We start from the raw sequence: 21,813 nt of genomic DNA, 5'->3' as shown, positions 1-21,813 counted from the left end.
TAACACTGCTGGGATCAGCATGATCGGGGGAAAGGCATATGTTAGGCCCCATGTCCATGGGAGTATGAAGGCGTCCAGAGCTAGAGGATTCCCCCTGGGGTCTATGGAGCAGAAAGTTTCCACTTTTTGTTTCTGAAGTCGGCAAACAGATCTATGCCCGGGTCCCCCCACATTTTTTCAATCTGCCGAAAAACGGACCGCTTTAGGACCCATTCCCCTTGTCATAATTGGGAGCGACTTAGAAAGTCTGCCCTTTGATTCTCCGTGCCCCGGATGTGTAGTGGTGACAGAGATAGCAGGTTTGCCTCTGCTAATTTGAGGACTCTGGAGAATGTTTCCATTAGGGCTCGGGACCTGGTTCCCCCCTGATGATTTATATATGCTATTGTGACTCGATTGTCCGAAATATGCGGACATGATGACCCCGGAGCAGGGGTAAGAAGTGTACTAATGCGTAGCCCACTGCTAAGAGCTCTCACTGGTTCGAGGAGGCTTCTAATTCTTGAACTCCCCACGTACCCTGGGCCACTTCGTTGTTCATGTGTGCTCCCCACCCTGTGGGACTGGCATATGTGGTAGCTATGTGTGTTATTTTTTGTTACCCAGGGGATCCCTTTGGAAGGGTTGTCTTGGCTTTTCCACCAGGTTAGGGAATGAGTAGTTTTTGAATTTAGGGTAATACGACCCTCTAGGTGTCCCCCTACTGCAGACTAGTTGGCTAGTACATCCCACTGTAGAACTCTCGTGTGTAACTGAGCCCATTGGACTGCTGGCAGGCAGGCGGAGCGAGAACCTAGTCGTGACATCGCTTTTCTTAATGTCATGGAGGGAGTTTGGATGGCTCTTGTTACAATTTGAGCGATTTTCTCCTTCTTGCGGTCTGGGAGGCGGCACTCTTGAATGTTTGAGTCCAATATTAGACCCAAGAATTCCTGTACTCTGCTGGGCTCTGATCTTGATTTTTTAGATTCAGGAGCCAGCCCAGGCCTTGCAGAGTGCCCATCACTCTGTCCCCCTGTTCCCAGCGTTTTTGAACCAAGCTGGTTGCTATTAAAAAATAGTCCAGATACGGGATTAATATTATGTCTTGCTCCCTTATATGGGCCATCATCTCTGCCCGTGGAGCTACAGATATTCCGAATGGCAAGGCTCTATACTGGAGTTCTCTTATCTCGCCCTTTATCGAGACAGCTAACCTGAGATATTTCCTGGAGTTTTTGTGAATGGGGATGTGATAATAGGCGTCGCTGAGATCCAACACCGAGATTGGTGGTGGACCTGATTGACTCCAAAAAATTTTTTTTTTTTTTTAAATTTATAATTGTCTGAAACCTGCCGCCTGGCTTGGTCACCAGGAAAAAGAGGGGAGTAAAACCCCTTGCCCCTTCCCTGCAGGGAAACCTCCTGGAGGGCTCCTTTTTCTACCAGGCTTAGGACTTCGTTTCCTAGGGCTTTCTGCTCTTGCATACTGGATCTTAGCGGAGTCATTACATACTTTTGAGGCGGGAGGGAGAGAAGTTTATCCTTAGGCCCTCCTGGATTAGGGGTTTACTGTCCATGGGTTGTTTGATATTCTTTTCCAGGCTGGGAGAAAAAAGGGTTAACCTTCCCCCCACCCTGAGCAAACTGTCACCTAGAGGGCTTTTTGTCTCAGGACAAGTTGCCGAGGAGGAACCCTCTATCTCTTCTCAGCCCACTTTGCTCTCTCGGTGGTCTCCGCAAAAGAAACTTTCTATTCCGAAAGGGCCTCTTAGCTGCATTTGAGAGTGCTGCTGCTTTGGACGATAACCAGACTGAGTCTGCGGATGAGTCCGCTAGGAAGGCAGCCGCTCCCCTTATTACTGGGATAGAGTCTAGGATTTTATCGCTTGGCGTCCCGCTATGGCTGGCCTGAGGTTACCTCCAGCTAACTGCCATGCACCTTTAAGAAAGGTATCTGCCTTTTTATCTAGGGGACCCCTGAGGGTGCCCATGTCCTCAAAGGGGAGGGCAAAATTTTTTTTTTTTTTTTTTTTTTGAGGCCTTTGCGACAGCTACATCGAGCTTCGGGCCCCTTTCCTCACAGGGATATTTCCTTTTAAGGGAAGGGACCGTGGTGTTTTTCCTGTCCGGTTTATCCCATTCTTTTTGATTAGACCCCGCACATTTTCATTTAGCGGGAACACTCTCCGCGCCTTTTCTGGCCCAGTCCCCCGAACATTATGTCCTGGACTGTTTTATCCGGCCTAGGGTCCAGCACCCCCATGGTAGACGTTACCGCTTTCACTAGTTTGTCCACCTCGTCTAGGGGGAAGCAGTGACGCCCCTCTGTTTCCTCGTCTGAGGATGAGGAACTGGAATCTGAGGGTTTTGACGTGATTTCTCCCCGATGTCGAGGAATCTGACTGGGAAATCACTATTGTGTCTTTCTCTTTTTTTTTTTTTTTTTTGATTTGTCCCTATGCTTAAGGGATATAAGGGCACTCTGACCTCCAATTTAATGGTTCCGTTTTTTTTGTTTTTTTTTGCACTCGATGTTTTCTTTGCTTTGGCTTTTGCCCCCGGTGGTCACTGGGGTTATAGCAGTTTTTGGCCCCTGATCATTTGACCATTCCCTTTTCCCATGGGGTCACATGGTCTAGGCAGGTGTTGGTGATAGCGTCTTGTGAAGCCACTGCAGAAACCTGGTGGAGTTACCAGCTGGCTTGAAGCCACTGCTGAAACTGGTGTTGAACTCTGGCTGCCTGGTGTCCGCAGCAGAGTGAGATGGTGAAGGTGGCAGCTGGCTCTGAGGTGTAGAACCACTCTCTCAAGAAATAGGTAGGGGACTAGCACAAGTGGGGCACCCCTTTTCTTTTCCCCTTCTTTCCCTAGTAAGGGAAATGGAACTTTTAATACAATGGTGAACATTCACGAAGATCACTCACCCAAAGGTATGCGGTTGCAGGTATCGATTCGGGAGATGGAGTCAGGTCCTGAATAGGCTGCACTCCTGGTGGCGATTTGCTCCTTGCAGCTGACGTGCTATGCTGCGTGGAGTGACTACTGGAACGACCATCTGTACTGCGTTCTTTTGACGATGATTGTGGTGGTGGTGCTGCTGCTGCTAAAGCTGCTGCCTGGCTTGCTGCTCCTGTTGCTGGTCACTATCCCCTTCAGGATCGCCTCCAGCCTGGAGCGCTTGTGCAGCCACCATTTTAAAATTTCCCGGCTGGCGTCACCCCTGCACCGCGGTCCCGGGAGAGCGCTCCTGCGCATGCGCCGGTTCTAGGGACCCGGAAGCCGGCTTCTACTTCCGGGGCGGCCGCCATCTTGGTACACCTCTGTAACCCGGCGCCGCCCGCATGTTTACCGGGTCCCCACGAGCCCCGACTTCCTCTCCGGAGCGGCGGCTCCGGCGTCACTCCCGCCCGCTCACCCGGCAGCCCGCATGGGCCCCAGCAGTGGCGGCTTCGGGCACCGCACCTTCCCGAGGCAGGGGCCTTCCCGCTGCCACCACCGGTCAGGCCGGCCCCGGATCCTGGACACACGAAAGGTACCGTCCTGTGGGTCCCTCCGTCAGGGACAGGAACCCAACTGAAGGCGGAGGAGAGGTACCGCCCTTTTTATCTGTAGGTTCCTGTCCCTGAAGGGCGGATCCCCTCTCTCCGTGGTGCTGTCATGGGTGAGGGAGAAAATACCCTTCATCCAGCCAGTGAGCTCACCGATTGGCTACCATGCTGTCAAAGTAACGTCAACGTTCACAACCAATGCCCCATGCCGGGAGCAGAGGCAGAGACTCACTGAAGGACCCAGGGAAAGGGAGTACAGCAAGGGAACAATCCCTTTACAGCTGGACAGCTGACTACAAGATGAGAAAACTAAAGAACATTTTCATTCAATTCCATAGTGAATTCTGCTAGTATCATACGCACCCATTCCTGATAGACTTCAAGCGTTTATCTGTTAGCACTGGTGTGATCCCATGGAGCTGAAGCTTCGTCAGGGAGTGAAATTCGGGCCAAATATAACTATTCCATGTCACAGTAACAGAACTATCCCTGAAATGCACATTCGTCTGTTCGATCACAGTTTCCTTCCCACGGTTGTCCAGAAAGGTAAGGGCAAAAATCAGGCCAGACATCCTGTAAAAAAGAGCAAAGAACACAGTGAACAGGTGCCCTCCACATCAGGGATAGACAAACCCCACAGTCATGGAGCATAAGGACTTGGATTTTGATTTTTAGATGAAAAAAAAAGAAAAATCTAGCTTGCTTCATGTACAATCAAACAATCAAAAAGGGGCTTGCTGACATTTTTTCTTACGATTCCCATGTATCTTGTAGAATTGTTTGCATTTGACAATGTTCCTGCTGATTTTTGGGTAATTCCCAGTAAATAATATTGTGGATTTTTATTTTCTTGATAAAGTCAACAGGGAAGAAAAATCCACAGCAAATGTGTTCACATTCTGCAACACGAAATGATGCTAACATCTGAAAAAATTGAGCCAGCGCAAAAGTTGGTACAGGCGTCCATTCACACTGTGGCCATTTAACAATCAGAACCTAAGATTAAAAAAAATGTGCAAATACCGTTTTGTAAAGTAAGTAAATTGTAATAGTACAAGTAAATAACATAGGGTACTTTAGTAATATTATTGTGATCAAAAACACGTAAAAGCCATCCCACCGCAACAAGGTGTACCCTAGTCAGAACAGTACCTAACTCTTGTAGTTTGACTCACTACAGTTGTGGCCAAAAGTATTGACACCCCTGCAATTCTGTCAGATAATACTCAGTTTCTTCCTGAAAATGATTGCAAACACAAATTCTTTTGTATTATTATCTTCATTTAATTTGTCTTAAATGAAAAAACACAAAAAGAATTGTCCTAAAGCCAAATTGGATATAATTCCACACCAAACATAAAAAGAGGGTGGACAAAAGTATTGGCACTGTTCGAAAAATCATGTGATGTTTCTCTAATTTGTGTAATTAACAGCACCTGTAACTTACCTGTGGCACCTATCAGGTGTTGGCAATAACTAAATCACACTTGCAGCCAATTGACATGGATTAAAGTTGACTCAACCTCTGTCCTGTGTCCTTGTGTGTACCACATTGAGCATGGAGAAAAGAAAGAAGACCAAAGAACTGTCTGAGGACTTGGGAAACCAAATTGTGAGATAGCATGAGCAATCTCAAGGCTACAAGTCCATCTCCAAAGACCTGAATGTTCCTGTGTCTACTGTGCGCAGTGTCATCAAGAAGTTTAAAGCCCATGGCACTGTGGCTAACCTCCCTAGATGTGGACGGAAAAGAAAAATTGACAAGAGATTTCAACGCAAGATTGTGCGGATGTTGGATAAAGAACCTCGACTAACATCCAAACATCCTTGCGTGACGTCACAGACACGTGATTAATCACGTGACAGGCTAGGGAGCACTACAGAGCGCTCAGGGGGCTAGATTGCATTAGCAATCTCCCTTTAGCAGACTCCCTGTCTGCTAAACACCGCTCTTGGAATTCCAGTGCCATTATGCCAGTGCATGCCTGAAAGGTAACACATCCTTTATCTCAGTCTAGTTTGAGACATTAGTCTTGGCATATAAAAACTGGTTTGGTGGAATTTAACCCTTAGTTGTACACTACAGCGCGAGTTTTTATAGCTTTGTTTTTTACACTTCAAAAAGCACTAGAAAATGGTTTGAGAGAAAGCACTGGAGACTTCTAAGGTGGCCAGCAATGAGTCCAGACCTGAATCCCATAGAACACCAGTGGAGAGATCTAAAAATGGCAGTTTGGAGAAGGCACCCTTCAAATATCAGGGACCTGGAGCAGTTTGCCAAAGAAGAATGGTCTAAAATTCCAGCAGAGCATTGTAAGAAACTCATTGATGGTTACCGGAAGCGGTTGGTCGCAGTTATTTTGGCTAAAGGTTGTGCAACCAAGTATTAGGCTGAGGGTGCCAATACTTTTGTCTGGCCCATTTTTGGAGTTTTATGTGAAATGATCAATGTTTTGCTTTTTGCTTCATTCTCTTTTGTGTTTTTTCATTTAAGACAAATTAAATGAAGATAATACCAAAGAATTTGTGTTTGCAATAATTTTCAGGAAGAAACTGAGTATTATCTGACAGAATTGCAGGGGTGTCAATACTTTTGGCCACAACTGTATATGTCAGCAGACATTAAAACAGATGGGGCAAAGCACGACCGGGGTCCCAACTGTTCAGACACCTGACGGTGGAAGGCTGCATAAACAAAAGGAACAGCCAACAGAAGGGGAATCACATCCATTTTGTACAAAGTACAAAAAACTAAACCAAAGACAAAAAAAAAAAACGGGGTGTGACTCCCTCTTTTAGGCTGTTCTATTTGTTTATATAGCTTTCCACTGGCCGTTGTCTGAACAGCCAGGACCCAGGTTCTTCTCTGCTCCCATCTATCTTTATTTCGGCTGACGTAGTGAGGTGAACTACAAAAGTTAGGTACAGTCCGGATTTGGTTACATCTTGTCATGGTGGCTTGGCTTTTACATTTCTTTTTAATCAAAACAATGTTAACCAAGTATCCTAACTAAGTAATTGTACATGTAATTAACAGTTTATTTACTTACTACAGGGTATTTGCAAATTTTGCTTTTATCTTAGGTTCTCCAAAATGACACACCGCAGGTCTAAGGGCCCCTTTACATTTAGCGAAGCACCAGCGATCCCGACCACGATATGACCCGGACAGGATCGCTAGTGCATCACTAAATGGTCGCTAGTGAGCTGGCAAACAGGCAGATCTCACCAGCGACGCAGCAGCGGTCGTACTTACCTTTCAGACGCGGCGATCCTGACTTCCTCCGTCCGCGTCCACGCGTCGCTCGTTGGCGCCAGCAGCAAGCCCAGCAGGAAGCGTCCGACGAGAAATGGACCTGCGCGATCTCATGCGATCAGCGACAGACAGCGGGGGAGCCGGTCGGAGGTAAGTATCACACATAGCGATATCGCTAGCAATATCGCTGCTACGTCACAAAATCGGTGACGCTTTAGTGATATTGCTAGCGATATCGCTACGTGTAAAGCCCCCTTAAAAGTCAGCATGACAGATCAATTTACTGACACAAAATGTGGTCAGCGTTTGACCTGTTTTGTACAGTATTCATACTAGTTTTTTTTCATATGTCAATTTGCAAGAAAAATCCACAGTGTTTCTGTCCTTCGTGAATTTCCTCTAAGGCCACGCTTTCACATTCAGTATTTGGTCAATATTTCACATCATTATTTGTAAGCCAAATCAAGGAGTGGGTGTGAAATACAGAAGTGGTGCACGTGTTTCTAGTGTACGTTTTCTCTCATGGTTCCTCTCCTAGTTTTGGATTTCAGATACTGATGTGAAATACTGACCAAATCCTGAACATTGGAACGTGTCCTAATAGTTTTCCCTGAACAGCGATACTAACAACTTGCTGTGCACTTGAATCAAGTGCCCTTCCCTACACCAAAGCCCTCTGTTCTTGTTGTCATGAATGGGGGCACCAGATGTACTCTCTTCTCCATTTACAATAAGGTCCTCCCTATTGTACAATCATGTGGGACAAAATCAGGATATTCCTGACCCAGTGAAAAGCATATTAGAATATTATTAATACAGTCATCACAAATGCTGGAGCCACTTACTTTACAGCCTTTTCCATATTAACTGGCTTGTCTCTAGAAGTGTTACGCTTTACAGATTTTATTATCTGAGCAATTTCCTTCTCTCTGGTCATTATCAATTCTCGAACATAGACCTTCTTCCAGTAACCGGGATCTACATCTGAAAGCATGGCTCCGCTTAATTTCTTCTCCAGCAGGTTCGTAGAGTCAAGTTTCCAGCAATGAGTACGGTTCAGATGTGAAAGATAAATTTTATACCAAGTTACGCTGAGAACATATGAAAGGGTTCAGTCAAAATGCAGCACAGCTCCCTATATATACACACACATTAACCCCTTTACCCCCAAGGGTGGTTTGCACATTAATGACCGGGCCAATTTTTACAATTCTGGCCACTGTCCCTTTATGAGGTCATAACTCCGGAACGCTTCCATGGATCCCGATGATTCTGACATTGTTTTCTCATGACATATTGTACTTCATGTTAGTGGTAAAATTTCATTGATATGACTTGCGTTTATTTGTGGGAAAAAAAAACAAATTTGGCGAAAATTTTGAAAATTTCGCAATTTCCCAAATTTTAATTTTTATGCCCTTAAATCACAGAGTTATGACACACAAAATACTTAATAAGTAACATTTCCCAGATATTTACTTTATATCAGCACAATTTTGGAACCAAATTTTTTTTTGTTAGGAAGTTATAAGGGTTAAAAATTGACCAGCGATTTCTCATTTTTACAACACCATTTTATTTTAGGGACCACATCACATTTGAAGTCACTTTGAGGGGTCTATATGAAAATATAGAAAATACCCAAAAGTGACACCATTTTAAAACCTGCACCCCTCAAGGTGCTCAAAACCACATTCAAGAAGTTTATTAACCCTTCAGGTGCTTCACAGGAATTTTCAGAATGTTTAAAAAAAATGAACATTTAACTTTTTTTCACAAAAAAAATACTTCAGGTCCAATTTTTTTATTTTCCCAAGAGTAACAGGAGAAATTGGACTACAAAAGTTATTGTGCAATTTGTCCTGAGTACGCTGATACCTGATATGTGGGGGGAACCACTGTTTCGGCGCATGGCACAGCTCGGAAGGGAAGGAGCGCCATTTGACGTTTTCAACGCAAAATTGGCTGGAATTGAGATCAGACGACATGTCGCATTTGGAGAGCCCCTGATGTACCTAAATAGTGGAAACCCCCCACAAATGACACCATTTTGGAAACTAGACCCCTCAAGGAACTTATGTAGATTTGTGGTGAGAATTTTGAATCCCCAAGGGCTTCACATAAGTTTATAACATATAGCTGTAAAATTAAAAAATCATATTTTTTTCCACAAAAATGATCTTTATTTTACCAAGGGAAACAGGACCCAAAAAGCTATAATGCAATTTGTCCTGAGAACGCTGATACCCCATATGTGGGGGTAAACTACTGTTTGGGCGCATGGCAGAGCTCGGAGGGGAAAGAGCAGCATTTGACTTTCAATGCAAAATTGGCTAGAAGAGATCGGGCGCCATGTCGCGTTTGGAGAGCCCCTCATGTACCTAAACAGTGGAAAACCCCCACAAGTGACCCCATTTTGGAAACTAGACCCCCCCAAGGAACTTATCTAGATGTGTGGTGAGCACTTTGAACCCCCAAGTGCTTCACAGAAGTTTATGACGTAGAGCCATAAAAAAATCATTTTTTTTCCACAAAAATTATATTTTTGCCCCCAATTTTTTTATTTTCCCAAGGGTAACAGGAGAAATTGGACCCAAAAAGTTGTTATGCAATTTGTCCTGAGTACGTTGATACCCCATATGTGGGGGTAAACCACTGTTTGGGCGCATGGCAGAGCTTGGAAGGGAGGGAGAACCGTCTGAGTTTTTCAACGCAGAATTGGCTGGAATTGAGATCAGACGCCATGTCGCGTTTGGAGAGCCCCTGATGTGCCAGAACAGTGGAAACCCCCCAATTCTAACTCCAACCCTAACACACCCCTAACCCTAATGGGAAAATGGAAATAAACACTTTTTTTATTTTATTATTTTTCCCTAACTAAGGGCGTGATAAAGGGGGGTTTGATTTACTATTTATAGCAGGGTTTTATGTTTGGCAGCTTCATGCGCTAAAAGACGCTTTTTATTTCAAAAAATAGTTTTTGCATCATCACATTTTGAGAGCTATAATTTTTCCATATTTTGACCCACAGAGTAATGGGAGGTCTTATTTTTTACGGGATGAGTTGACATTTTTACTGTACCATTTTCGGGCAAGTGACATTTTTTGATCGATTTTTATTCCGATTTTTGGGACGCAGAATGAACAAAAAACAGCATTTCAATAATTTATTTTGGAGAGAGGGCATTTACACCGCTCCACGTGTGGTAAAATTGATAACGCGGTTTTATTCTTCGGGTCAGTACGATTACAGCGATACCTCATTTATCTTATTTTATATTTTGACGCATTTGTACAATGAAAACAATTTTATATAAAAAAATAATTATTTCTGCATCGCTTTATTCTGCGAGCTTTAACTTCTTTATTTTTTTGCTGATGATGCTGTATGGCGGCTCGTGTTTTGCGGAACAAGATGAGGTTTTCAGCGGTACCATGGTTATTTATATCCGTCTTTCTGATCGCGTGTTATTGCACTGTTTGTACGGCGGTATGATGATAAAGCATTGTTTTTTGCCTTTTTTTTATTTTTTGAAGGGGTTCAATAAAGGGGTTAACTAGTGGGAAAGTTTTATAGGGCTTGTCGTTACGGATGCAGCGATACTAAATATGTTTAATTTTATTTACAGAAAAAACAATTAGGGCTTTTTTTTTTTATTTAGGAATTTTTTTAAAATTATTTTTACACTTTTTTTTTTTTTTTAACTTTATTACGTTGTGCCGGGGGGGGACATTACTATATTGTGTTAGATCGCTGATCTGACAGTTTAGACAGCACTCTGTCAGATCACCAATCTGACAGGCAGTGCAGGAGGCTTTCTCAGCAGGCACTGAGCAATCGGCCTCCCTGCAGGATCCGGAAGGCCCCCGCAGCCATTTTGGATCTGGGGGCCTGCAGGAAGAATGCCCTCGGAACAATGCGAGCACATCGCGTTGTTCCGAGGGGCTCAGGGAAGCACGCAGGGATCCCCCTCCCTGTGCCATTCTTCCCTATAACCCCGGTACACTGGGATCATGTTTGATCGTAGGTGCCAGGGGTTAATGTGCCGGGAGTGGGTCGTGAAATAATCACAGCAGTGTGATAATCAGCTGACACCCGTCAGTGATCAGCTGCGCTCCCCTCGTGAGCGCATCTGATCACTATGACGTACTATTCCGTCCATGGGCATACGGGCCCAGGGCACATGGAAGGGATAGTACGTCAAATGTCAGAATGGGGTTAATTGTAGTGAATTCAAAGGAGTTGCCCATTACTGGAGAATCCTCATATGAATGGTGCAGAATGTCCTGTAGTAAATAAAAAATTAAGAGACCACTTTCAAATGTACAGTTTGTCTGATTTTTCTCTTTATAGGTATATTTTTGGATAAAAGGTAAATTGTTCCTTTAGACTATAAACTTCTGACAACACGTCTTCGAATTTCCAAGCAAACAATTTTGTATTTCTTTCTGACAAAGAAAAATGGTCAAAATTAAAAAAAACAGTGCTTTCAGACCTCAAATAATGCTAAGAAAACATGTTCATAATCATTTAGAAACAATACTAATGTTTTAACTCAGGAAGAGTTCAGAAATCAATATTTTGTGGAATAAACGTGATTTTTAAAAACAGCTTTCATGCGTCTCGGCATGCTTGCCACCAGTCTTTCACACTGCTCCTGGAGATTGGGCTGCCATGACAGAGTTTTGATGTGATGGTCTCTTAATTTTTTCCATAGCTGTATATACATAACGTACATACACAGCTCTGGAAAAAATTAAGAGACCACCACATCAAAACCCTGACATTGTTCTTTGCATTGTTTGAGGTCTGAAAGCACTGGGGTTTTGTTTTGTTTTTTACCTTTTCAGAAAAAAAAAAAAACAATGTATTGCTTGGAAATTCAGAGACAATTTGTCAGAAGTTTGTAGACTAAAAGAACAATTTACATTTAACTAAAAAATGTACCTGTGGCGCCCCCTGAGGCTTCAGTCGCCACAGAGGTACTGCACCTTCTCCTAAGGTGTGGTACCCCACCATCCAGGTAGGCTGGGAACCTGAGCCAGCTGGCACGGGAAAGGAACAGAAGGAAGGAGTCGTACACTGGAGACTACAGATTCCATATGAGAGATAGAACAGATAATGTTGTGTTTTATGAAAAGTAAATGTCTTTTATAGCATGTTTGATACAGAAAATTAGAAAAGTTTTGAGATAGAATGTGAGAATTGAATAAAGAATTGAAAGTGACAGGTGACAGACCAGGTATTTGAGGTCAGTGTCTTGCGTCTGGAAGAGACAGTGAAAGTAGAAAAAATAAATGTGTACTAGAGAGAGAGAAAAATGAAAGAATAATTGTACTTTGAACTAGGAATTGCACTTCAAGAAAATTTTTGATACTAAGATAGGAAGTTAGCCTGTTTGTAACGTTTAAAAAATGTGCCTCCTACAATAGGAAGATTAGATAAGTATTGGTAAACAGCATTTAAAATTTTTGTGTGTTCCTGTATTGTACTTTTGTTGTCTTGCAGCCCGCGGACGTGCTGTGTTTAACGGGGGGTATATGGCGCCCTTGAGGCTTCAGTCGTCACAGAGGTACTGCACCTTCTCCTAAGGTGTGGTACCCCACCATCCAGGTAGGCTGGGAACCCCCCTTTCACATTCCAACACCTGCACCCCACATACAGGAGAGTTCAGCAGGGATCCATCCATGCTTTATGCTGGAAAGGTCATAGGGTGCCTTCTGTGGTCCCTGGCTTCATAACACGAGAGGTGCTGGGGAGGTGGCTGGAGTTAGCTATAAAAGAGAGGGAAGGTGTAGGATTTCAGGTCAGTCAGACAGAAGGTCAGTGGAGTAGGAAGTCACTCAGACAGGAGGGAGGATCCCTGGAAGAGGGATGGAAGAAGGAGTGCTGCAGCTGCCTCAGTGACCTGAGCCAGCTGGCACGGGAAAGGAACAGAAGGAAGGAGACGTAGACTGGAGACTACAGATTCCATAAGAGAGATAGAACAGATCGGAACGAAGGAGAATAGAAGGAAGGTGGGAAGCAGGTTGAGAAAGAGAGAGAACCCTTCCAGTCCAGAGCGCAAAGGCCGGGGCCCAGTCCCCGAGGTTGATTGGATCTTTATGTCCGGCAACAGACACCGGAGGAGTAGTGAGCCACTAACGCCTTACTCCCATCATAGACTTGGGACACAACAGCAACTGGATAGTGAGCCGGGACACAGAGAGGAGTCCCCGAAGCAGGCTACAGCTGTCTGTCATACAAGTAGAGACTAGGAACACCTAGAGAGAGGCATTCCAGGGTAACTAAGCACTGGAGTGCTTCGCACCTAAAGGCGCATTGGAAGAGTCATTCAGTAAGGTACATATTGTCAGAGTGTGGAGGGGAGAATCCTACCCTGCCTGGCAGTTGGCTGGGGCCCTGACCCGAAGAACACAGTGCGGAGGCAGGCCGTTGTGTGAACTGCAAACAGTGAGTAAAGCTTTGGAACTGCATACTCTGGTGTCCTCCAGTTATTCCAGCACCGCCACATCTGGGTAACAACATCTATACCATTCTGCGCCTCTCCTCATCCATTGCACCTACTCTGCCCTGGGACTACAGCTCCACCTGTGGGGAGCTACACCATCTTTGCTGCACCACACCATCAGTCCCAGTGGATCTGCATGCAGCGTTGGCTCAACATCTTACTTGCCAAACACCACGGGTGGCGTCACAAACTATTCCATAAATTTTAACACCATTAACATCACCACCATTGATATTGGGCGCCCCAGGGCCACGGACCGGGTCACCGCTGCTGTGACACACATTCCCCCTGACACCGGCCCGGTACCGAGTATCCCACTGCCCTGGGTGTGAGGGGCGACTCATACCTATAAAGAGAAAAATCAGACAAACTGAACATTTGGAAGTGGTTTCTTTATTTTTGCCAGAGTTGTGTGTGTGTGTGAATATACAGCTCCGGCATAAAATAAAAGATACCATTGCAAAATTTTCAGTTGGTCTGATTTTTCTCTTTATAGGTATATTTTTGAGTAAAATATAAATTGCTCTTTTATTCTATAAACTACTGACATGTCTTCGATAGTGTTGAGCATTCCGATACCGCAAGTATCGGGTATCGGCCGATATTAGCTGTATCGGAATTCCGATACTTAGTTCCGATACTTTTTTCATATCGAATACCGGAATCGGAAGTTCCCATAATGCTAGGAGCCCGCTCGATTTGATTCAGCCAATGGGGATCCTCAGAAGTGTGAGCACATCCTGTTAGGCATGTAGGCATGTTAACTACTGGCATGGCTGTGATTGGCTGCTGAAATGATGTCATGATGCACTATAAAAAGCGCTGCAGCCGCCATTTCTGGTCACTCTGCTGTGAATTCAGTTAGGGACAGGCTGCTGTTGAAGACTGTGAGGGACAGTTAGAAATAGCGATTCCACAAAACATATAGTGCTTAACCCAGGCTACATAAACCACCACTGTAGCTTGCTTTTCCCTAGCAGCGCTGTTTTCACAGCTGTCTGCAAGGGCTGTGTGAGTGCAGACCCACGCTGTGTAGTGTGTCCTGCAGGCACGTCTGCTTGTAGGCCGGCCAGCGTGTGTCTCTGCCTCATACACATTTTTCTTTTATTGCTGCTTTTTTTTTCTCCTGTATATAGTGTGCTTCCATACGTATCCATATACGTTGGTTGCAAACACTAAAGGAGTGGACAGCGGAGCCTTTCAGCAGCCTTTCAGTGCTATAGCCCATTTCTCTGCACTGTTTTTGGCTGTCTGATAGGTCTCTCTGTGTGTGAGTGCAGCTCACGTTGCAGTGTGTTCTACAGCCACCGCTAGCTGTAGTCCGCTCAGCGTGCGTCACTGCCTCATACATAGTCTTTTTTTTGCAGCTAATTTAGCCAGATTTTTGCTCCTATATTAGTGTGCTTCCAACCGCATCCATTGTCATTGGTTGGTTGCAAACACTATATAGGATTAGATAGAGGAGCCTTTTTGCTGGCTTGTGCCCTTCAGGGCCAGCCAGGCTAGCATCACCCTATTTTTTGGAGCCTCATCAATTTGCATTGTAGGTTAGCTTCCTGCATTGTAATCGCTTCAAAAAGTTTGTGATACTATAGCTTTCAAACTTTGGTCACATCCTTTCCTTTCCCCCCACCCAAAAAAAAGGAAATAAAGTTCACCAAACACTCCACTTTACAGTTGTCTAGGCCACATTAGATCATATTAAAGTGTAGTACACACACTCTTAGCCAAATTAGTGTTTCTTATACTGGTTAGCAGGTGTTCAGGAATAAGAACACTAAGCCACCCCTTTTTTACTTTTCTGCCTATCTTTATCAGTCTACCAAGATGAAGAAGGCAGGGAGTAAGGCACGTGGTCGTGGCCGTGGAGTTTCAGCAGGGAGAGGACGGGGGGATTCAGCAGGGAGAGGATGTGGGGATTCGGTGTCTGCTGCGGCCACCAGTGACCCGGCATCCCCCACTTTTACCAGGCAACAGTCCTTCATGCGCAGCTTTGTAGGACCTCGCCGTACCCCACTGCTGCGTGACGAACAAATTGAAGCCGTTGTCGGATGGATGGCAGCTAACGCATCCACTTCAATGACTTCCGCATCCTCCCAAGGCCAGAGCACTGAAGAGCAACCATCTGTCTCTTCACCACCTGCCAAATTGCCCAGGCAGTCTGAGAGCCCTGGACAGGAGCCATCTCAATCTTTACATCTGTTCTCAGAATCTGTTGGCTTGGAAAGAGGTGGCCAGCCAAGCAGCATTCTAGAGCGTGAAGAAGAGGGAGTATGCAGTGATGCGCAACTGCTTTGTCCCTCTGAATCTGAAGAGGCGGGTGGGCCAGTGCCTATTGTCAGCACACCTCAGTGCTCATCTGATGATGATGAGACTCAGTTGCCAATTTCTGGTGCGTACGGTGCTGGCGAGACAACCCAGGACCAGCCGGTGCTTGAAGAGGGGAGTGGAGATGATGAGGTCCTTGACCCATCATGGCGTCAGCCACAAGAAGGTGGTAGGAGCAGCTCTGAGGAAGAGATTCCCCGAACGGCCAAAAGAGGAGGGAGAGGGCGGGGGCAGACTTGGTTGCCTGTAGCCTCCACTTTGGCACCCGTGAGGAGCAATCCTCTTCCAAAACACAAAACGGGCGCTCCCAGGACTTGCAGTGCGTGGTCTTTTTTTGACACAGTTGCAGATGACATTTGCTTTGTCAAATGCAAGCTGTGTCATCAGAAAGGGAAACAAGGGAAAAATGTGACCAACCTCAATACCACAAATATGTGGAAACATGTGCGTACCAAGCACGAGGTGGAGTTACACAGACACACTGAAGATGTAGGCCAACCTTCAGCAGCACCTACCACCTCTTCAGCTCGTGTTGGGGCCTCTTCCTCCAGCTCACACACAGCTGGTTCGGCTTCCTCACTGGAACGCCATGGAAGAACCACTGCCACTGTTGTCCAGAGACCCAGTGAAATTCCACCCACTGAACCACGTTCGCAGTCATCAGCACACTCCCAGGCCACTCACCAGCAATCGGTAGCACAGGCATGGGAGAAAAAGCGGCCATACTCGGCAAACCATCCCCGAGCACTGGCTCTGAATGCCGGCATTGCCAAACTACTGGCCCTTGAGATGCTGTCATTCAGGCTGGTGGAGACTGACATCTTCCAGAACTTTATGTCATTGGCAGTTCCACAATACAATGTGCCCAGCCGCTTTTATTTCAGCAGGCAAGCTGTCCCTGCCCTGCAAAAGCATGTGGAGGGAAAAATTAAAAATGTGCTACTAAATGCCGTCAGTAGCAAGGTCCACCTGACCACCGATGCGTGGACCAGTAGCCATGGACAGGGACGATACCTTTCCCTCACTGCCCATTGGGTCAATGTTGTGGAGCCGGGTACAGATCTGGAGAGTGGCTCTGTACGTATTCTGCCAACTCCAAGGATTGCAGGAATGCAGTCTGTACATATTGAGTCCTCCTCCTACTCTAGTTCCTCGGAATCAGCACTGCGTGAGCCTGTTAGGCCAGATATGAGCACAGGTGTGGCCAAACATCAACAGGCCGTCCTTAAATTAATTTCTTTGGGGAATCGGAGTCACACAGCACAGGAGCTCTGGAATGCCATCAAGCAGGAGAGCGATGTGTGGTTTGTGCCAGCGAATCTCCAGCCAGGTTTGGTAGTGAGTGACAATGGCCGAAATCTAGTGGCAGCTCTGGGCCTAGGCAACCTCACTCACACACCATGTCTGGCACACGTGCTCAATTTGGTCGTGCAGAGCTTTCTGAGGGACTATCCAGATCTTGATGCACTGCTGCACAAGGTTCGCCTAGAGTGTGCTCACTTGCGGAGTTCAAGCATGGCAAGATCGCGCATTGCATCTCTGCAACGCCGATTCCGCCTGCCAGAACATCGCATCATATGTGACCTCCCCACCAGGTGGAATTCAACGTTACATATGTTGGAGCGGTTGTGTGAGCAGCAGGCAGCAGTAATGGAGTACCAGCTGCATCAGGCGCAAACAAGTCGCACTGTACGCCGGACACACTTCACCACCACTGAGTGGGCCACTATGAGGGACATCTGCCAAGTTTTGCGTGCCTTCGATGACTCCACGCGGATGGCCAGTGCAGATGATGCACTAATCAGCATGACTGTCCCCCTCATCTGTCTGCTTCAAAAAACCTTACAAGCACTAAGTGAGGAGGTTTTTGAAGAGGTCGAGGATGAGCAGTCAGAAATGCCATCTGCTTCTGGCAAGTCTGCGCAACGTGCTTCCACACAAAGGCCCAGGCAGGGGACACTTAGTGAGGAGGATGACGAGGAGTCAATGGAGGAGGAGGAACACATCTCTCCAGAGGAGGGAGGTACACAAGGCTCTAGTAGTCAGTGTGTACAGCGAGGGTGGGGTGATGCTGAGCAGGCAGAGATGCTGCCTCAAGCTGGGGACAGCGTTTCCGGTCCAGTTGGCAGTCTGCAGCACATGGTTGATTTCATGCTGCAGTGCTTGTTAAATGACCGCCGCATCGCCAACATTCTCCACACAGCTGATTATTGGGTGTACACCCTCCTAGATCCTCGCTACCGGGACAACTTACAAAGCCTCATACCACAGTTGAACCGGGAGCGAAAAATGCAGGAGTACCAAGAAACACTTGTGCAGGCCATCATGTTCTCCATTCCCCCCACAAGTGTTGCTGGTAGTGCTTTTCAAAGCAGCCATGTGGATAGAGGCAATGGAGGAAGCTCTGCACAAAGAGGTAGCAGAGGCAGTGCCGCAGGACAAGGCAAGGCCAGTATGGCCCAAATGTGGAAAAGTTTTGTGGGACAGCCACAAACGGCTACACCATCACAGACGGCTCCAGTCAGCAGGAGGCAACATTTCCGTCAGATGGTGACAGACTACTTGTCCCTCCAATGCATACTGGCTAAGCTGGATACATGGCCAGAGCTTAGCCAGTATGCATTGGAGGTGCTGGCTTGCCCTGCTGCCAGTGTATTATCGGAACGTGTCTTTAGTGCTGCAGGTGGTGTGGTAACAGACCGTCGCACGCGACTATCCGCCGATAATGTTGACCGGCTTACTTTTGTGAAAATGAACAAGGCCTGGATCTCACCTGAATTTGCCAGTCCTCTTCCAGAATAAATAATTGGCTGGCAACAGGATCCAGGTCTCCTGTTGTGTTCATGTTTCTATGACCTGAACTTTATTTCCTGGGCTACAGCAACGCCCGTTGTTGCTCAGAAGTGCTGTCCACACAGACAAAACACTCGCTCATGTGTAAGTGGGGTTCGGTAACGTCAGCTGATCCCCTGCTGTGTGTACGGCAAACTCTCCTGCTGCCTACAACTTCTGACTACCTCTGATTTAATATGTTCTCTGATTTGCCCTCTGTCTCCACTCTGTTATGAGTATTTCCTCCGGCCTACAACACCGCCTGTTTCTGCTCTCAAGTGCCGTCTGCACAATCCACACTTGTTCCTGTGGTACCTGGGTCCTGTAACATCTGCTCATCTCCAGAGTTGAGCACGGCAATGTCTCCTGCTTTGTCTACATTCCCACTACTTGTAGTGGAAATGTGGACAGAGCAGGAGACATTGCCTGACTCGCCTCTAGGGAGAAGCTGCTGTTACAGAACCCCAGTAACACAGGAACAAGTGTGGGTTGTGCAGACGGCATTTCAGAGCAGCAACTGGCGTGGTTGGAAGCCAGAGGAAATACTCGAAACAGAGTGAAGACAGAGGCCTAATTGGAGTACGTTGACAGTTAGTAGTAGTCTAGAAACAATCGCAAACTGCCACCAAGTAGGCCTCGGCCTACTACCTGATTTTCCCTGGGCTCCGACACCGCCAGTTGGTGCTCAGAAGTGCTGTCCGCACAGACAAAACACTCGCTCATGTGTAAGTGGGGTTCGGTAACGTCAGCTGATCCCCTGCTGTGTGTATGGCAAAGTGTCCTGCTCCCTCCACAGTCAAACAACCTCAGATTTACACCTGGCTCCAAGTAGGCCTCGGCCTACTACCTGATTTTCCCTGTGCTCCGACAACGCCAGTTGGTGCTCAGAAGTGCTGTCCGCACAGACAAAACACTCGCTCATGTGTAAGTGGGGTTCGGTAACGTCAGCTGATCCCCTGCTGTGTGTATGGCAAAGTGTCCTGCTCCCTCCACAGTCAAACAACCTCAGATTTACACCTGGCTCCAAGTAGGCCTCGGCCTACTACCTGATTTTCCCTGGGCTCCGACAACGCCAGTTGGTGCTCAGAAGTGCTGTCCGCACAGACAAAACACTCGCTCAAGTGTAAGTGGGGTTCGGTAACGTCAGCTGATCCCCTGCTGTGTGGAGGGCAAAGTGTCCTGCTCCCTCCACAGTCAAACAACCTCAGATTTACACCTGGCTCCAAGTAGGCCTCGGCCTACTACCTGATTTTCCCTGGGCTCCGACACCGCCAGTTGGTGCTCGGAAGTGCTGTCCACACAGAAAAACCACACTCGTTCATGTGAAAGTGGGGGTCAGTAATGTCAGCTGATCCCCTGCTGTGTGGAGGGCAAACTGCTGCTGCCTCCAAATTGTAACTACTTCAGATTTAAACATTCTCTGATTTGGCCTCTGTCTCCACTCTGTCTCTAGTATTTCCCCTGACCTCCAACACCGCCAGTTCCTGCTCACAGTTGCCGTCCACGCATTCCACACGTGTTCCTGTGTTACTGGGGTTCTGTAACGTCAGCAGATCCCCCAATATGTGTCCGCCACTGTCTCCTGCGCTGTCCACCTTCCCACTGCAAGCGGTGGGAATGTGGACAGAGCAGGAGACAGTGGCAGACACACATCAGGGGATCTGCTGACATTACAGAATCCCAGTAACACAGGAACACGTGTGGATTGGGCAGACGGCTGCTGTACGCATAAACTGGCGGTGTTGGTGGTCACGTGAAATCCTGGAAACAGAGTGGAGACAGATGCCTAATTGGAGCACGTTGACAGTCTGTTGTAGCCTACAAACAATCTAAAACTACCACCAAGTAGGCCTCGGCCTACACCATGATTGTCCCTGGGCTCCAACAACGCCAGTTGGTGCTCGGCAGTGTCTTTGGCACGGGTACTCCCTGTTGCCCAGCCTGGTTCCAGCACGCCTGCTGTTTCCGGGTAGTGTCAAGGTCACTATGCCACCAATCCGTTGTCCTGTCGTCTTGCGGCCGGGTTAGCCGACTCTACGGTGCCTGCAGTTTAGGTGACTCCTATGTGGGCTGCGGGAACTGGCACTGAAGGCTGGATCCGTAGTGCCAATGGGACATGGACCCCCTGTAGGACTGTGGGTTTCGGTAACTGCGGCCGGCTTGCGGCCTGGCTACTTTGCTTTGAATGGGTACCTTCTGCTACCCACCCGGGTTCCAGCACTGTCTGCTGGTTCTCGCCACAGCCTTTGGCCTAGGTGCCTCCATCTCGGTATCCGAGGTCCAGCACTGTCAGCTGGTCCTTGGTAGTGCTTTTTAGCACAGGTACCTTCTGCTTAGTAACCGTGGTCCAGCACCGTCAGTTGGTCCTCGGTAGTGCCATTGGCTCTTGTTCCTTCTGCTACCCATCCGGGTGCCAGCACTGTCTGCTGGTTCTCGCCACAGCCTTTGGCCTAGGTGCCTCCATCTCGGTATCCGAGGTCCAGCACCGTCAGCTGGTCCTTGGTAGTGCTTTTTAGCACAGGTACCTTCTGCTTAGTAACCGTGGTCCAGCACCGTCAGTTGGTCCTCAGAAGTGCCATTGGCTCTTGTTCCTTCTGCTACCCATCCGGGTGCCAGCACTGTCTGCTGGTTCTCGCCACAGCCTTTGGCCTAGGTGCCTCCATCTCAGTATCCGAGGTCCAGCACCGTCAGCTGGTCCTTGGTAGTGCTTTTTAGCACAGGTACCTTCTGCTTAGTAACCGTGGTCCTGCACCGTCAGTTGGTCCTCAGAAGTGCCATTGGCTCTTGTTCCTTCTGCTACCCATCCGGGTGCCAGCACTGTCTGCTGGTTCTCGCCACAGCCTTTGGCCTAGGTGCCTCCATCTCGGTATCCGAGGTCCAGCACCGTCAGCTGGTCCTTGGTAGTGCTTTTTAGCACAGGTACCTTCTGCTTAGTAACCGTGGTCCAGCACCGTCAGTTGGTCCTCGGTAGTGCCATTGGCTCTTGTTCCTTCTGCTACCCATCCGGGTGCCAGCACTGTCTGCTGGTTCTCGCCACAGCCTTTGGCCTAGGTGCCTCCATCTCGGTATCCGAGGTCCAGCACCGTCAGCTGGTCCTTGGTAGTGCTTTTTAGCACAGGTACCTTCTGCTTAGTAACCGTGGTCCAGCACCGTCAGTTGGTCCTCAGAAGTGCCATTGGCTCTTGTTCCTTCTGCTACCCATCCGGGTGCCAGCACTGTCTGCTGGTTCTCGCCACAGCCTTTGGCCTAGGTGCCTCCATCTCGGTATCCGAGGTCCAGCACCGTCAGCTGGTCCTTGGTAGTGCTTTTTAGCACAGGTACCTTCTGCTTAGTAACCGTGGTCCAGCACCGTCAG

General features: G+C 47.4%; 1 protein-coding gene across 7 annotated transcripts in view; it reads right to left on the bottom strand.

The window, feature by feature from the left end:
• The window catches only part of FBXO15 (F-box protein 15), a 198,923-nt gene that overhangs the window by 128,567 nt on the left and 48,543 nt on the right, over positions 1–21,813 (bottom strand). For all 7 annotated transcript variants that reach the window (XM_073589998.1, XM_073590002.1, XM_073590000.1 and 4 more), the window contains 2 exons: positions 7,632–7,877; positions 3,894–4,103 (listed from right to left, as the gene is read on the bottom strand). In XM_073589998.1, coding sequence (XP_073446099.1) covers positions 3,894–4,103; positions 7,632–7,877 — 456 coding nt within the window. The remainder of the gene's footprint in view (positions 1–3,893; positions 4,104–7,631; positions 7,878–21,813) is intronic.

The sequence above is a fragment of the Dendrobates tinctorius genome, unplaced genomic scaffold, assembly GCF_039654945.1.
Source record: "Dendrobates tinctorius isolate UK_male_01 unplaced genomic scaffold, ASM3965494v1 ptg000115l, whole genome shotgun sequence".
Lineage (NCBI taxonomy): Eukaryota > Metazoa > Chordata > Amphibia > Anura > Dendrobatidae > Dendrobates > Dendrobates tinctorius.
This window is presented reverse-complemented; position numbering and strand designations above follow the sequence as displayed.